Raw genomic sequence first — 18,700 nt, forward strand, 5'->3', positions numbered from 1 at the left:
ACTGGAATTGTGATACAGTGCATTATAAGTGAAATAATCTGACTAAACAATTGTTGGAAATATTACCTGTGTCATGCACAATGTAAATGTCCTAACTGACTTGCCAAAACTATAATTTGTTAACAAGAAATTTGTGGAGTGGTTAAAAAACGAGTTTTAATGACTCCAACCTATGTGTATGTAAACTGCCGACTTCAACTGTAGGTAGTTAGATGGGCTGTGTACAGCTGCAGCGATCGGTGAGCTGCTCAAATAGCTGATGCTTAAAGTTAGTGAGGGAGATATGTCTCCAACATCAGCAATTTTTCCAATTCATCCCAGTCATTGGCAGCAGAGAACTGGAAGGAAAGGCGGCCAAAGGGGGTGTTGGTTTTGGGGATGACCAGTGAGATATACCTGCTGGAGCGCGTGCTACAGGTGGGTGTTGTTATGGTGACCAGTGAGGTGAGATAAAGTGGAGCTTTACCTAGCAAAGACTTAGATGACCAGGAGCCAGTGGGTCTGGCGACGAATATGTAGCAAGGGCCAGCCGACGAAAGCATACAGGTCGCAGTGGTGGGTGGTATATGGGGCTTTGGTGACAAAACGGATGGCACTGTGATAGACTACATCCAATTTGCTGAATAGAGTGTTGAAGCTATTTTGTAAATGACATCGCCGAAGTCGAGGATCGGTAGGATAGTCAGTTTTACGAGGGTATGTTTGGCAGCATGAGTGAAGGAGGCTTTGCTGCGAAATAGGAAGCCGATTCTAGATGTAATTTTGGATTGGAGATGTTTAATATGAGTCTAGAAGGAGAGTTTACCGTCTAGCCAGACACCTAGGTATTTGTATTTGTCCACATATTCTAAGTCAGAACCGTCCAGAGTAGTGATGCTAGTCGGGCGGGCAGGCACGGGCAGCGATCGGTTGAAAAGCATCCATTTAGTTTTACTAAATGGTGTTGTATGGCATTGAAGCTCGTTTGGAGGTTTGTTAACACTGTGTCCAAAGAAGGGCCAGATGTATACGGAATGGTGTCGTCTGCATATAGGTGGATCAAGGAATCACCCGCTGCTCCAAGTCAGAGAAAAGAGTTGGCCCGAGAATTGAACCCTGTGGTACCCCCATAGAGACAGCCAAAGGTCCGGACAACAGGCCCTCCGATTTGACACATTGAACTCTATCTGAGAAGTAGTTGGTGAACCAGGCGAGGCAGTCATTTGAGAAACCAAGGCTCTTGAGTCTGCCAATAAGAATACGATGATTGACATATACCTTTTGCAAATTCGTAACATATTGTCCGTTTTGCAAAATCGTAACATATTGTACATTTTGCAAATTCGTAATATGTCATACGAAATGGAGTGCCTCAGATAATACAGAATAATACAAAATGCTCTGAGACCAGGTTGAGGGCCTGAGGGTGATCTCCACAGCACAGAGAGGAGATCCTGCTGTGCCTTTGTGGGAGGGAGATAATGGAGTCAGGGAGGTAGAGGGCTGAGAGGAGAGATGATGCTGGAGGAACCCTGGGGCAACAAAACACCTGCATTGGAATCCGTTTTATCAGATGGGATTTATTTCTGGATTAACAGAATTTGACCTTTTGACTGACCTTTTCAACAACAGTAATACTATTCCTTATCTTATCCTGTAGATAAGATACTATTTAATCTTTATTTTGTAGCTTGTCTTTGTACTAGACTGGTAGCATTTTATCATGGTTTTCTATGTTTTTGCCCAGTATTTCTCATTCTGTTCCCTTGCAGAAATTGTCATGTTACAGAACTACTCAAATTGAACTAAGAGCTTAAAAAGACAACTTAACTGGAACACTAGTGAACAGTATTCCATAGACCATGACTGTTCTACGGGGATTTGCTTAAAAGCCTGGAGCAGAATCCATCCTGCCAGCCTGGCCTTCCAGGAGATCCAAAACAGCCAGATACCCTCCACTACAGTAGATCCTTCCTCCATCCAACTGCAGAACGACAAAGAGGACAGACTAAATGACCACTGAACAACCTCTACAGCACACCCACACACAAGTACATGGGTGAGTGAATGACAAGTGACTCTCCATCTCCTCAGATTCAACACATGGACAGACACACTCATTCGCTCACTCACTCAACACACATACTTGCCATGCAAGGTATGCACAGGTTCCGGGATCTGAAATTAACTACAATTTCTCCCTGTAGATCTAATTATGAGGTGCATTCAGAATGTACTATTATCTTAGACCTGCTCCCCTCTACGCTTCTGGGGAATGGAGGAAATTTCCTGTTAATGAACTCCGCAAATACAACCTACAGACACGCAAAACTTTCCATATGAATCTAGTTTAAATATGAATGTCCTTGTATTTCAGCAGTATTTAGGACTAGAGGAAGTTATTGAATCTTAGGGGGTTGTGGTGATGCTCTTCCAGAAGCTGGAGAAAGTGGAAGAGAAAACGGTAGAGGACAGAAGCCCTAGATATCAGGAAGTGGGCTTGTGTATCGCTGGCGGGCACTGACAAAGCATTTGCGGCGTGTGTGTTGTGAGTGTCTGTAAGCTTTGGCTGACTGCTGTGAAACCACGCCTACACAGAGCTCCACAAGGGTGCGCTGGCGGGCACTGACAAAGCATTAGCGGCGTGTGTGTTGTGAGTGTCTGTAAGCTTTGGCTGACTGCTGTGAAACCACGCCTACACAGAGCTCCACAAGGGTGATACAGAGCACAGAATGGGTCAACACACCAGCTTTCATCTCACATGACCTACAAAGTCATTTTATTTTAGCATGACATTTATCCCCACAATATTGACATCAATCATCAGTTAAATAAAAAAGGATAAAATATAAAAAAGGATAGAAAATACAATCTATTTAAAATATGCTGTAACTGATCTATAAACATTTCACTATAGCAGTTATCACATACAATACTCAAGAGCTTTGATTGTAAAGACCAGTCCAAAATATGTTCTTAAAGTTGACCAATAACTTAATAACGCATGTCTGTAAATACCAGCAGGCCAATACATTTGCTTGTCAAAATATGTGAAATGTGTAATAACAAGAGAAAGCTATTATCTTTTTTCCACTGATAAATACTTGGCAGAGAAACAAACCCTGAAAATCAATAGAGCCTCCATGGGGAAAATGAAGACAAAATGATCTTATTTCTTGCCGATAGCAAGAGAATAGAGAGATGTTGAGAAGGTCAAATAGCTTTGGGTTAAGTGTTTTTTTCTTCTTCTTCTTTAGAAAGTTGGGAACAGTACTGCAGGGTTGGTAATCCCTCTAAGTAACCCAGTGTGCAAATGAAAAAAGTGGCTGACTAATATTACCTGCCATCCCTTCTCCCACTTGTCCTGTAGTGTGTGCGTTTGCTGATTGATGCATGGGCTTTCTACTTACATCGAAAAACCACAATACTAGAAGTTTGGCCTTTCAGCAAATGTCTATATTGGTATTAAGTGCTTGTAAGCTGTTGGTGACCATATTGCTAAGCTAAAGCTCAATAGTTATCAAAACCTTGAAGTCTACTCCAAAAAAGTCTGTGCTGGATTTGATGTGTTGTCTATATTGGGGTTATATTAGCTGATTAAGAAATGCTGGAGCCCACTGATTATGGAAAAGAGTAGGAAACGCAAAAAACAAACAGTAGGAAAAAGTGTTATAAAAAAGTGTTTAAAGGCCCAGTGCAGTCAAAAATGTGATTCTCCTGTGTTTTATATACACTGCTCAAAAAAATAAAGGGAACACTTAAACAACACAATGTAACTCCAAGTCAATCACACTTCTGTGAAATCAAACTGTCCACTTAGGAAGCAACACTGATTGACAATACATTTCACATGCTGTTGTGCAAATGGAATAGACAACAGGTGGAAATTATAGGCAATTAGCAAGACACCCCCAATAAAGGAGTGGTTCTGCAGGTGGGGACCACAGACCACTTCTCAGTTCCTATGCTTCCTGGCTGATGTTTTGGTCACTTTTGAATGCTGGCGGTGCTTTCACTCTAGTGGTAGCATGAGACGGAGTCTACAACCCACACAAGTGGCTCAGGTAGTGCAGCTCATCCAGGATGGCACATCAATGCGAGCTGTGGCAAGAAGGTTTGCTGTGTCTGTCAGCGTAGTGTCCAGAGCATGGAGGCGCTACCAGGAGACAGGCCAGTACATCAGGAGACGTGGAGGAGGCCGTAGGAGGGCAACAACCCAGCAGCAGGACCGCTACCTCCGCCTTTGTGCAAGGAGGAGCAGGAGTAGCACTGCCAGAGCCCTGCAAAATGACCTCCAGCAGGCCACAAATGTGCATGTGTCTGCTCAAACGGTCAGAAACAGACTCCATGAGGGTGGTATGAGGGCCCGACGTCCACAGGTGGGGGTTGTGCTTACAGCCCAACACCGTGCAGGACGTTTGGCATTTGCCAGAGAACACCAAGATTGGCAAATTCACCACTGGCACCCTGTGCTCTTCACAGATGAAAGCAGGTTCACACTGAGCACACGTGACAGACGTGACAGAGTCTGGAGACACTGTGGAGAACGTTCTGCTGCCTGCAACATCCTCCAGCATGACCGGTTTGGCGGTGGGTCAGTCATGGTGTGGGGTGGCATTTCTTTGGGGGGGCCGCACAGCCCTCCATGTGCTCGCCAGAGGTAGCCTGACTGCCATTAGGTACCGAGATGAGATCCTCAGACCCCTTGTGAGACCATATGCTGATGCGGTTGGCCCTGGGTTCCTCCTAATGCAAGACAATGCTAGACCTCATGTGGCTGGAGTGTGTCAGCAGTTACTGCAAGAGGAAGGCATTGATGCTATGGACTGGCCCGCCCATTCCCCAGACCTGAATCCAATTGAGCACATCTGGGACATCATGTCTCGCTCCATCCACCAACGCCACGTTGCACCACAGACTGTCCAGGAGTTGGCGGATGCTTTAGTCCAGGTCTGGGAAGAGATCCCTCAGGAGACCATCCGCCATATCATCAGGAGCATGCCCAGGCATTGTAGGGAAGTCATACAGGCACGTGGAGGCCACACACACTACTGAGCCTCATTTTGACTTGTTTTAAGGACATTACATCAAAGTTGGATCAGCCTGTAATGTGGTTTTCCACTTTAATTTTGAGTGTGACAACAAATCCAGACCTCCATGGGTTGATAAATTGGATTTCCATTGATTATTTTTGTGTGATTTTGTTGTCAGCACATTCAACTATGTAAAGAAAAAAGTATTTAATAAGATTATTTCTTTCATTCATATCTAGGATGTGTTGTTTAAGTGTTCCCTTTATTTTTTTGAGCAGTATATATTGCCACACTACGAGATTGGAATAATACTGTGAAATTGTAAAAAAAGGTTGATAATGCCCTTTTAGTGTAAGAGCTGTTTGAAAAGACACTGTTTTGGTGGGATGGAGTTTTGGCCTGCCTGGTGACATCACCAGGCAATAAGATGAGCGTTCCAAACCTTTGCCAATAACAGCTAGTTTTCCCTTCCCCACTTAGACCCCTCCCAAACAGTCCTAGCAAAATTATTGTTTGAGAAATTGCTCTTGCTAAGAAACAATTTTGTTTTCAATCAAATGGTAAAAAAAAAAAACTGTAATGTACTCAATTGTTACCCAAAAATGATTTCATATGGAGAAAAAAACATCTGCATTGGGCCTTTAAACCCTTACACTCGTGGGACTATTGATGGGGCTTAATTGAAAAGTTTCTTACAGAATAAATATTAAAAGCATATGCATAAACATGGAAGTAATTGAAAGGAACAGTTTGGAGATTATGGTTAAATTATAAGACCGAAAGGTGAGGACACAACAGTTCATTTGACTGAATCCAAACATTACACTGTCTATTAGTGCTGAGCGATTAACCAAAATGTCAGTTATTTTTCAGTTTTCAAACAACTAATTGACCGAAGTCGTTCGTAAAAAAAATTATCTGTGAACTCAATGCTGACATCACTCAGTTTCTCTAGAGATCCAGCCTGAACTGTGTGATGTAGTAGGGAGTTGTGGTTTCCAATTGGCCAATTTCCTACATAGTTCAGCGCATAAAACATGGCAATTAACTACAATCACCATAATCCATTGCGCATCTACTTGTCCAGTCTGTCTTTATTTTATGACAGCTACGGAAGAGAGACGAATGCGCGATCCTGAGGGGATATAGAGAGCAGCTGTTGCTTAGCGTGGTATCTCTACCTGAAAATACATGATCTAAGTGATTGATAGTTGGTATTCAGCAGTCATAAAATTATGCCTTATTTACTTTGAAGAACTACAAAATAGTGATTTTGTCAGACAGCATAGGAAGCAGCTCTATAGAGATGAGATGATGACTTGGAATGAAATAATAAAGTCATAAAATAAAACAAATGTAATATACACAACAACTGAAATATTTTATTAAAGTAATGTGAATAAATGATGGTTCATAAGTGATAAACAGTAATGGGCAGTCACTACCATCATTGTCTTTTATTAATTGTTTTATTCTGTGTTGTTACAGCATTCAACCTACATAATGCATAGAGCATTTCATCTAAAAACAATCGAAACCGACACCGAAAATCGCTTAGCACTACTGATGATAAAGGTTTGTGTGAGAGGACTAATTGGTGTCTCCAAGTGGCCACACACCAAGTAAATTCAATGCACTTGTATGACTCAAAGAACAGCCTTCAACTATAAGGTGCTGTTTTGAGCTCTCCTATATGTGCCGTTGAGGAACTAGAGCAAGCACACTTGAAGTTGTTTTGTTTGGAACACAACCCATTGTCCCCGCCATTACACAGTTACTGGTGTTGTTTACGCAATCCAAAAACCATTATAAATCCCAATCTGGGTCAGGTGGGCATACTTTGAAAGCTTGTTCTATTGCCAACATGACTAGCTAAGTTATAAAACACGATATTACAGTGTTAGGCTTTCAAAATGCAATTCAGGGAAACAGATTGTAACATTGGTGCGCATAGAAAGCAGTCATGAGTGCATTCAGGTGCGTGTGCTGCGTCATATTTTCTTTACAGTAGACAAACGTATGCACATTCTGTTCAGAATAACCCAGGGTATGACGCCATATGATCTTGTAACTGTACCTGTACTTAAATATAGATCATATACGGAAATGTGAAGTACACATTTGGACTCATGGGTGTTTGGCTTGCTTGTATGACATCAAAACAGTATTTAGTTATAATCCTCAACGTCTCATCTTTCAAAATACATAGTCTCATTCATTTACAACTTTCCCTCACTCAGTCAACAAAAAAAGTTGCCCAATTAGTGAGCGAGATTGGGGCAACTTCATATCGCGTGCGGTGTTCAAGTGCAGAACGGCTGTCAGTCAAAACCCATACAGCGCTATGAAGCGCAGAGCTTGAGGTCTGACGTCATATATAGCATGTTACTGTACTGCCACTGCATTCAAATGTAGTCATTTATCAATGCCCAAATCTGCAAACTTTCTCTCTTACATTAAATAAAACCCTGTTGAGGTCTTCATCCAATCAGAAACTGTGTTGGGAGGCTATTCAGTTCTTGTCTACAAAGTCACTGTCACACAGGCACACTCATACACACGTATACTAATACATACGGACATCTCTTCCGATGTCTGCTTAAAGGAAAACTCCACCCAAAAACGATATTTTGTTTCATTACATGCTGACCAGACCGGACAAGTCGCGTGCGCGAGCGTCGCAATATAAATTTAGAAATCCATGTTATTCAATTATTGCACCCACACTGCTCTGCGGGCCAACGAGCGTCTGCGTTGTCAAGGGATAAAATAGAAGTCATTTCTATTTCTGACGCAGATCGCGCTGCAAGTCCTGCCTCTCCCATCTCCTCATTGGTTTATAGAAGCAGGTACCCATGTGCCATCTCCTCATTGGTTATACCCACGTGGGTGATTGAAAGACGAAATGTTTTGCCGGTTGTCGTGGTAATACTATGAAAGTGTAGATGCCGATCACCATATAAGTTCAACGATGAAAAAGCCTGGAAGGAGGAGAGATGACTAGAAACGATTCGGTTGACCGTTTTATGTGTGGATTAATTGTCGGAGTAGAGGACCTTGTGCATTTCAGGTAAAATAACAACTCAATGTTTATATCCCAGGACAAATTAGCTAGCAACAGCAAGCTAGCTAAATAGGACAAATTAGCTAGCAAGTGCAAGCTAACTAGCTAAATTGCCATAAAGGTTTAATGCTTTTCGACCTGTCCCCAAATTAATGTCATTGGTTCAGAGTTTGTTTTGATATTTTAACCTGTGTGTCATGATTGCGTTTGGTGTAGGGAGACAAAATACATTTATTCACAATGGCGCACGCGCGCAGCCGGTTTGGGTTCCGTGTCAGTCCATTGTTGATATAGTCCCAAAATGTTTTGCATGTCACAGCAATCAAGTTTTCAAGATATGCAACTTTCAAAATACAGAAATCGGCCTTTCTACAATAAACTAAAGGTCAATGGGAAACATTAGCGAAAACTGTACTTTACCAAGACCCTTGGGCAAAGGGCAAATAATCTTATTCAAGTGTTTAAAAGCAAAAAATGAAATTAAAATAAAACCAAAATAATATATATATATAGTCATTATAAAACAAAAACATTTTCAATTGATTAATGCTTGAGGGTGAATCATTGGACCAGGAGCTGCTTGCTGGGCTGAGCCATTACATCCCTGGATCAGAATCTCTGTGTATCAGCTAGGGACAATGCCTAAACCAGACTCACACTACAGACCCATGAGCTCTAGCAGAGGGAGGGGCTGGAGAGACCAAACCCTCTGAAGAGTTTCCTCCAGACGTAGGGGTCAGAGAGGGGGCTAGAGAGAGCTCTGTGTCCTGATAAAGGCTGTCCTCTCACTGTGGCAGTTCAGTTCTTCACTGTCGGAATCAGAGCCCCCCAGTGTTACCTGGTCCTCGTCACCCCACACGGTGGGGATCCCTTTATATGATACTCTGCCCTGCCTCTCCCAGCCCAGCCCCAGGCCGAAGCCCCCCGAGGCCCATCCCCCCGTCTCCACAGAGTGCAGTTTGGTCCTACGGGCCCAGGAGGCGCCACGAGAGCGCAGCTGCAGCATAAGGAAGACCCCGGCAAAGGCTGCCAGGATAAAGGCACAGCTGAGCACCGCCAGGAGGGTGGCCAGAGGGGAGGACAGGGCCAGGCTAGGTCCTGGAGGCTCCCCCACTCCCCCACCTCCCCCCTGTTCTAACCCCACTGAGCTTTCCCCTGGTCCACCCACATCTCCCTGGAGGTCGGGGCCAGTGGGGGACTTGCGCTGGACCTGGTTCTGGTGCAGGCAGGCGGTGAGGACCAGGTGGCTGTGAGGGGGGCAAGAGAGGCAATCGCTGGGCCCGGGGCCGGAACAGGTGAGGCAAGCAGGGTGGCATGGCAGGCAGGACTGAACGGAGGACAAGTCCACCCAGTTGTCCAGGGACATGTTGAGGAGCTGGGGGCCCGTGGTGAAACCGGGGGGGCAGAGCTTCACACAACCCTGCAGGAACAGGGAGAAGCCTAGGCTGCACTCTGGAAAGGGGGAGAGAGGGGAAGAGGGAAAGAGAGAGAAAGAGAAACTGAGAAAGCAAGATGATACACACACAGGGGGATGAGGTGCTGATTTTCTGAGCATTCAGTGGGGACAAAGGCTTGTACATTTACATTTTAGTCATTTAGCAGACGCTCTTATCCAGAGCGACTTACAGTAGTGAATGCATACATTTCATACATTTTTCTTCTCCGTACTGGTACATACATACTGTACATACACCCACACACAAAAAAGCAAAAACATGCCACGAATTAAGCCTTTTAACACTCCTGTTATATGTGCAGGTTGACGTTTATTGTCATGAGTCTTGCCCTGGAGGCAGAACTGAGGGGTTTCGCTAGATGGGCCAGCTGCAAAGTCAAAATTGGGTATATCGTAAAAATGTATGAAAGCAAAAATGTGCATTTAGGTCTTAATTTAAGGTTAGGCTTAGGCATTATGGTAAAACCGGGTGTACACTACTTTCAGAATCCTAACATCGCTGAGCCTCTCACATTAAACAACCGTCTTTCCTGTAGTTTTTTGTCTTGCCAAAGTAGTGATGCGCACACTACACGATGAGGCACAGATGGGGTGTCACACACTACACGATGTGGCACAGATGGGGTGTCACACACTACACGATGTGGCACAGATGGGGTGTCACACACTACACGATGTGGCACAGATGGGGTGTCACACACACTACACGATGTGGCACAGATGGGGTGTCACACACACTACACGATGTGGCACAGATGGGGTGTCACACACACTACACGATGTGGCACAGATGGGGTGTCACACACACTACACGATGTGGCACAGATGGGGTGTCACACACACTACACAATGTGGCACAGATGGGGTGTCACACACTACACAATGTGGCACAGTTGGGGTGTCACACACTACACGATGAGGCACTGATGGGGTGTCACAAACTACACGATGTGGCACAGATGGGGTGTCACACACTACAAGATTCTTCACTTGGCTGTGAGGATTTTCGATACCACCACAATGTCTCACGAAAATGTTTTCAGTCACACATTCACACCTGCCATACAGAGTTAAAATATACTGCTCAAAAAAATAAAGGGAACACTTAAACAACAAAATGTAACTCCAAGTCAATCACACTTCTGTGAAATCAAACTGTCCACTTAGGAAGCAACACTGATTGACAATAAATTTCACATGCTGTTGTGCAAATGGAATAGACAACAGGTGGAAATGATAGGCAATAAGCAAGACACCCCCAATAAAGGAGTGGTTCTGCAGGTGGAGACCACAGACCACTTCTCAGTTCCTATGCTTCCTGGCTGATGTTTTGGTCACTTTTGAATGCTGGCGGTGCTTTCACTCTAGTGGTAGCATGAGACGGAGTCTACAACCCACACAAGTGGCTCAGGTAGTGCAGCTCATCCAGGATGGCACATCAATGCGAGCTGTGGCAAGAAGGTTTGCTGTGTCTGTCAGCGTAGTGTCCAGAGCATGGAGGCGCTACCAGGAGACAGGCCAGTACATCAGGAGACGTGGAGGAGGCCGTAGGAGGGCAACAACCCAGCAGCAGGACCGCTACCTCCGCCTTTGTGCAAGGAGGAGCAGGAGGAGCACTGCCAGAGCCCTGCAAAATGACCTCCAGCAGGCCACAAATGTGCATGTGTCTGCTCAAACGGTCAGAAACAGACTCCATGAGGGTGGTATGAGGGTCCGACGTCCACAGGTGGGGGTTGTGCTTACAGCCCAACACCGTGCAGGACGTTTGGCATTTGCCAGAGAACACCAAGATTGGCAAATTCGCCACTGGCGCCCTGTGCTCTTCACAGATGAAAGCAGGTTCACACTGAGCACGTGACAGACGTGACAGAGTCTGGAGACGCCGTGGAGAACGTTCTGCTGCCTGCAACATCCTCCAGCATGACCGCTTTGGCGGTGGGTCAGTCATGGTGTGGGGTGGCATTTCTTTGGGGGGCCGCACAGCCCTCCATGTGCTCGCCAGTGGTAGCCTGACTGCCATTAGGTACCGAGATGAGATCCTCAGACCCCTTGTGAGACCATAAACTGGTGCGGTTGGCCCTGGGTTCCTCCTAATGCAAGACAATGCTAGACCTCATGTGGCTGGAGTGTGTCAGCAGTTCCTGCAAGAGGAAGGCATTGATGCTATGGACTGGCCCGCCCGTTCCCCAGACCTGAATCCAATTGAGCACATCTGGGACATCATGTCTCGCTCCATTCACCAACGCCACGTTGCACCACAGACTGTCCAGGAGTTGGCGGATGCTTTAGTCCAGGTCTGGGAGGAGATCCCTCAGGAGACCATCCGCCACCTCATCAGGAGCATGCCCAGGCGTTGTAGGGAAGTCATACAGGCACGTGGAGGCCACACACACTACTGAGCCTCATTTTGACTTGTTTTAAGGACATTACATCAAAGTTGGATCAGCCTGTAGTGTGGTTTTCCACTTTAATTTTGAGTGACTCCAAATCCAGACCTCCATGGGTTGATAAATTGGATTTCCATTGATTATTTTTGTGTGATTTTGTTGTCAGCACATTCAACTATGTAAAGAAAAAAGTATTTAATAAGACTATGTGTTGTTTAAGTTCCCTTTATTTTTTTGAGCAGTGTATTTGGTCAACATTTTGATTTGAATAACATTGCCTTTGAACTTCAGAGCTATAACGATTTGTCACTTTGGTTAAAGGCAAGTTCAAATGCATACTAGAAGCAGTCATCGCTCCTGCTCGAGAGTCTACACATTTTGTGTGATGCGAAACAACGTCATCTCACTGGATAATTGTTTTTGCGAGCTCTCATAGGCTATTGCTGATCACCTTTCTTAAAACTTGTCATTGCACATCTCACACTGCAAGAGCATTGAAGATTTAATGCTGATAAAATCTAACATGTTTGAAAATATCGGGATGTCTGGAACTGCTCAAAGATAGGATCAGATTGTGTCGCTTACTCGCTCACATTAAACGAGCGTTGGGGACAGCCGCGCACCCCGAGTAGGCAACGACATGGGAATTTTGTCTCTCCGATCTCAAAAACTACACCGGGGCCAAAACCGTGTCATGTACACCTGGCTTCAGGAGGTTAGGGATAGGTTTAAAATCCGATTTGATAACTTTGTGGCTGTGCCAGCTAGTGACCACTCTGCAGAGCTGCCTCTAGTACATGAGTCATCTCAAAAAACGCCAACCTGCATCATATGCATGAGAACCCCACATCCACATGCTGAGTGTCACCAAGAGGCTTCTAAACTCATCTGGAATCTTTTAGTGCTATAGATATCTCAGTGTGTCTCGGACAGTCAGTCTCACCGATGCAGATCTGCTGGGTGTCAAAGGTCTTGCAGCTGTTGTTGGACGGCCGGGGGAAGTCAGGAGACGAGGGGTTAATGGAGCTGGAGCCTGTACCGTACAGGATCAGAGTAAACTGACTCAACACACCTGGGAGGGGTGGAGGAGAGAGAGGGTGAACACATTTCAAATTCAAGAGAGAGGAGAACAGAAGGAATGAACAATTCAATACCTCTAAGAGGAGAGAATGGGTGAGTGTCAGAGAGATACTAATATGATGACGGTGAAGAGGTAGGTGAACTGACTGAAACACAGGGAGAGGAGAACAATTGCTGATTAAGAACGAGAGAGAGAACTGATATGGTGTGGACAGGAATATGGATGAAGAGGAGGCAGAGGGAGTAAAGAGAATCACTCATCTTATTTCCCCTGCTGTGCTGAGACTGTAACAAACGACAGCAGAGGAGACCTTCTGGAGAAGGAGAAGGGAAAGGAGAGAGAAAAGAGGAGGGAGGAGCCTCTCCTGTGTATGTGAGGAGGGGTATGAAGGTACACAGATGTCCTCTTACCATAGTCATGTCCTTGTTCTGAGACGTTCTCTATCTCCAGGGTCCACTCCCCTCGAGGGTCCTCGTCCCACATGTGGGTGGTCATGAAGGCCCAGTCAATAAATCCCTCTGGCGAATAGTCTTTAGGCCTGAAAAGAGGGGGAGAGAGAAAGAGAGAGACACAGAGAGAGTAGTTAGGGCTCACAGCCAAAAACATAGATCTCATAGCAACCATCCTAAACCATGAAGGGCTCTTCAAAAACAATACCTCCCAGAACGGCTGCTAAAAATACACAGCACTTCAAGCAAACATAAATTAAAGACGTCAAACACTGCACTGTGTTTTTCTGTGAACATGTTTATGTTTACCTGGAGGATGATGTATCTATCGGACTGATATGAGGTTGATGAGGATTCCTTTGTATTTCTACAGTAGGTGTGTGTGTGGGTGTACCTGGGAGCCAGCAGGGTAGAGCGTGTCCCTAGGGGGCTGATGAGGTGTATAGCCAGGTTTCCTCTGTGGTTGTAGGAGAGAGTGAGGCGGGCCTGGACATGCTCCAGAGAGTTGACATACTCTGGTCTGCCCCAGCAGGAGTCCAATGTCTTACTGAACAGCAGCCGGCTACCTATGTCCCTCGGCTCTGAGAGCATGGTGAGGACACACTGGTGCTGTGGGCCCACGCTGGTCCAGTTCTGAGCCAGGGCCACCATGGCCCCCGCATCCAGCAGACCATACCCATACGAATGACTCACTGAGAGAGACAGAAAAACCATGAGTGAAGTTCCAAAGAGTCAAGTGAGTCCACTTATCATGTAGTTGTCAGCCAAGGCATGTCCAATGAGTGCTCTCCTGTTACCTTTGCGGCCCACTCCATTGGTCCTCCAGTCGTCAGTGCTGAGGTGGGCGGGGTGAGAGGTTCTCACCACCAAGTGCTGCATGTCCCGCCACGTCAGGTTCATACTATACAGCGAGAGAAAGATATGTATTCTTATATTAGAGATGTTCTAATAAAAGAGAGTTTAAGAGGCATTTCTAGAGAGAGAGAGAGATGTCCCTCCACATCAGGTTCATAGTTCAAGCAGATAGGAAAGAAAGACATGCAACACAAAAAAAGATACATACAAACACCACTAGAGACATGTCAATGTCAGTCACACACAGCAGTGAAACGGACGTGGACGTGGTCCATAAGGTTTTAACAGCAGTGTCCAGTAACAGCACCATTATAAAGGCAGCCATTAAGCACTGGTGTTTAATGGTGAGAGAACACAGTAACACCTTAAAGTAGTATAGCAGAGTACTGTACTGAACAGTAGCCCACATAGAGCAGTCAGTAATGACATCAAGCCTAGATGCTAATGCTTTTGTTCTTGAAACCGCCAGGACGGGTCACCTTCCACTAAATAGAAGGGCCATATTAAATCTCTCCAGCTGATTTAGCAGGGAGCGGCAGTAGGTAGGTAGGAAGAGCAGAGAGGACAAGAAGTTTAGGGAGCACATGCCTTTGGAGTGAGTGGAGAAATGGAGGCCCGCGGGCAAAGATAATCAAACCATAAATCACATGGGTTTACAGCTCAACTCGCTGCCTGCGCCGGGCCGAGACAGAAATAGAAGCGCTAGAACTGCTCCGCAGCTTGACAGCGGTAGCGAAAGCAGCAGACTCTCACCTCAACAACCTTTCACATCCATACACTCCCTCCGTCACCATTCACGTCTCACACTCATGTGTTATTAATGGACATCCCTCCATCCACTCAATGTCACCTCGCTGGAAAAACAGCGCTCTCCCTATTAAATGATTCAATCTCCATGAATTCCATCTGCTGGAGAAATACAGGCAGACCTGTTATTATTGCTCTCTCTCAGGAAATGCTGAGGTGATCTGCACTTTGTGGAGAATTATTGGGTTTGAACTTTCATTGTCTGTGAATGATAGGGTATATTGAAGAAAACTTCCTCCCTGCATTCACAACACCCTTCTCTGTGGCTGCAGTGGCTGGAGGGTTGCAACGACTACCAGTATGCAGTACATACAGTGCATTCGGAAAGTATTCAGACCCCTTGACTTTTTCCTTTATGAAAACCTGATCCACTTTCCATCAGGACAATGACCCTAAGCACACAGCCAAGACAATGCCAGAGAGGCTTAGGGACAAATCTCTGAATGTCCTTGAGTGGCCCAGGCAGAGCCCGGACTTGAACCCGATCGAACACCTCTGGAGAGACCTGAAAATAACTGTGCAGCAATGCTCCCCATCCAATCTGACAGAGCTTCAGAGGATCTGCAGAGAAGAATGGCAGAAACTCTCCAAATACATGTGTGCCAAGCTTGTAGCGTCATACCCAAGAAGACTTGAGGCTGTAATTGCTGCCAAATGTGCTTCAACAAAGTACAGAGTAAATACTTATGAATACTTACATAAATGTCAAATTTCAGTTTTGAATTGTTTCTATATTTGCAAACATTTCTAAAAACCTGTTTTTGCTTTGTCATTATGGGGAATTGTGTGTAGATTGATGAGAAAAAACAATTTCATCAGTTTTAGAATAAGGTCGTAACGTAACAAGATGTGGAAAAAGTCAAGGGGTCTGAATACTTTCCGAATGCGCTGTACACTACTATACACACCTTTTGTCTTTGCCCAGTGACAATGTTTGTGGGGGGACAGTTAGGACACATGCCAGGAATACGCTAATGAAGATGTAGAGTGTATGAGCCTGAGGACTGACAGCTGACTGGATCTGACATCTGTCAGCCTATCAAAAATGAGGGAGGAGATACAAAGAGATGTACGCTACTATAGGAGTAGTCTACAGACCTGATCACTGGCTGGCCATGCCAGTCTCACTAGCCACCACACACTATTCTTTTCAGGGCAGTTGTCTTATTCTATTGAGAGTTCTACTGAGAGACAAGTTAAACAGAAGTTCTACTGTTCTTGGGGGGCTATCCTCCTGTAGGTTTTCGCTTCAACCCCAGTTGTAACTAACCTGATTCAGCTTATCAACCAGCCAATTATAAGAATCAGGTGTGCTAGATTAGGGTTGAAGCGAAAGCCTACAGGATGGTAGCTCTCCAGGAACAGGGTTGGAAAGCCTACAGGATGGTAGCTCTCCAGGAACAGGGTTGGAAAGCCTACAGGATGGTAGCTCTCCAGGAACAGGGTTGGAAAGCCTACAGGATGGTAGCTCTCCAGGAACAGGGTTGGAAAGCTATGTTCTAGTAAGAGATGACAGTTTAACTTTTTAAGGTATAGGGGGCAGTATTTTCATTTTCGGATGAAAAAAGTGCCCAGAGTAAACTGCCTAATACTCGGGCCCAGAGTCAAATATTTGCATATTATTAGTAGATATGGATAGAAAACACTCTGAAGTTTCTACAACTGTTTGAATGATGTCTGTAAGTATAACAGAACTCATATGGCAGGCAAAAACCTGAGAAAAATCCAACCAGGAAGTGGGTAATCTGAGAATTGTAGTTCTTTTGAATCCCTATGGAAACTACAGTGTCTGTGGGGTCACGTTGCACTTCCTAAGGCTTCCATTGGCTGTCAACAGCCTTTAGAAACGTGTTTCATCCTTCTCCTGTTACTGGGCAGAAAATAGGAGCTCAGTCAATGAGTGGACTGCCTGGGACCAGTGAGTTGTTTACTGCGCAGGCACATTTGGCGTGCCGCTCCTTCTTTTTCCTCTGTAATGAATACACTATTGTCCGGTTGGAATATTATCAACGTTTTATGTTAAAAAGACTAAGGGTTGATTGTAAACAACGTTTGACACGTTTATACGAACGGTAATGGAACTATTTGACTTTTCGTGTGGATTTACGCTCGTGCGTTATGCCTTTGGATAGTGATCTGAACGCACAAACAAAACTGAGGTATTTGGACATAAATATGGAGTATTTCGAACAAAAATAACATTTCTTGTGGAAGTAGGAGTCCTGGGAATGCATTCTGACGAAGATCAGCAAAGGTAAGAGAATATTTATAATACTAATTCTGAGTTTAGTTGACCCCAGAACTTGGCGGGTATCTGTATAGCTTGCTTTGATGGTTGAGCTATGTACTCAGAATATTGAAAAATTTGCTTTCTCCGTAAAGCTATTTTAAAATCTGACACAGCGGTTGCATTAAGGAGAAGTATATCTATAATTCTTTCAATAACTGTTGTACATTTTATCAATGTTTATGATGAGTATTTTTGTAAATTGATGTGCTCATTCACCGAACGTTTTGGTGGGAATACATTTTCTGAACATCACATGACAATGTAAAATGTTTTTTTTTTTATATAAATATGAACTTTATCGAGCAAAACATACATGTATTGTGTAACATGAAGTCCTATGAGTGCCATCTGATGAAGATCATCAAAGGTTAGTGAATATTTTAGCTGTATTTTTGTTTTTTTTGTGATGCATGTCCTTGCTTGGAAAATGGCTGTGTGGTTTTTCTTGTGAAGTTTATGTCCTAACATAATCTAATTTTATGCTTTCGCCGTAAAGCCTTTTTGAAATCGGACAATGTTGTTAGATTAACGAGAAGTTTATCTTTAAAATGGTGTAAAATAGTTGATTGTTTGAGAAAATGAAATGATGAGATTTTTTTCTGTTTTGTATTTCGCGCCATGCTATTTCACTGGCTGTTGATAGTGTGTACCGCGGGTGGGACGCTAGCACATATAAGTTAACAGAGATATTAGCGTGTAACTGAGATACGGATGGGGATTTGACATTATTTCACTATTCAAATAATATCATTACATTTTTTTCGGATAAAAAAACAAAACAAAAACTAAATTAAACATGCTTTTCACCAATCAGAATGACGTGAATGCACATGGCAGAGGTAAACAGTGGACAGGATGCTTTTCTCCATTGTTTTTCGCCATTATAGAACTGATTCTGTTAAAAATATATTTTCTGGTGAGTATTTTGCATAGATCTGTCAGGTCTTGTCGAAAATCTGTATGCGCCCTGTAGTTGCACCATTTTGTAAGTCGCTCTGGATAAGAGTGTCTGCTAAATGACTTAAATGTAATGTAATGTAGTTGCTATTTGAAGTGGGTGGAAATAGCATTCCGATGTCAGGGCAGACAAGGGCTAAATGCGCAGCAGTAGGTCAACGAACGGTTATAAAAACTACATTCAAAAGTTTGTTGTTTTATTAAATAAAGTATTTCAAATGTCACATTGTCAAAATAAGCCTAAAAAGAAATTCTCCATAAATGAACACTCACTCAAGTTATCGAATACTAACGACAGTTCGGATTTCCGGATAACCGCGCCCATCCCTAAACAGAGATAAC

General features: G+C 44.2%; 1 protein-coding gene across 3 annotated transcripts in view; it reads right to left on the minus strand.

Annotated features, from left to right (window-relative positions):
- Nucleotides 1-6,374: 6,374 nt before the first annotated feature.
- The window catches only part of LOC106573344 (furin), a 170,020-nt gene continuing 157,694 nt past the window's right edge, over nucleotides 6,375-18,700 (minus strand). For all 3 annotated transcript variants that reach the window (XM_014148311.3, XM_014148313.3, XM_014148315.3), the window contains exons 11-15: nucleotides 14,247-14,350; nucleotides 13,844-14,141; nucleotides 13,411-13,538; nucleotides 12,863-12,991; nucleotides 6,375-9,528 (exon numbers count right to left, since the gene is read on the minus strand). In XM_014148311.3, coding sequence (XP_014003786.1) covers nucleotides 8,825-9,528; nucleotides 12,863-12,991; nucleotides 13,411-13,538; nucleotides 13,844-14,141; nucleotides 14,247-14,350 — 1,363 coding nt within the window. In that variant the 3' untranslated portion in view covers nucleotides 6,375-8,824. The remainder of the gene's footprint in view (nucleotides 9,529-12,862; nucleotides 12,992-13,410; nucleotides 13,539-13,843; nucleotides 14,142-14,246; nucleotides 14,351-18,700) is intronic.

This window comes from Salmo salar, chromosome 16 (assembly GCF_965601325.2).
Source record: "Salmo salar chromosome 16, fSalSal1, whole genome shotgun sequence".
Taxonomy (NCBI): Eukaryota; Metazoa; Chordata; class Actinopteri; order Salmoniformes; family Salmonidae; genus Salmo; species Salmo salar.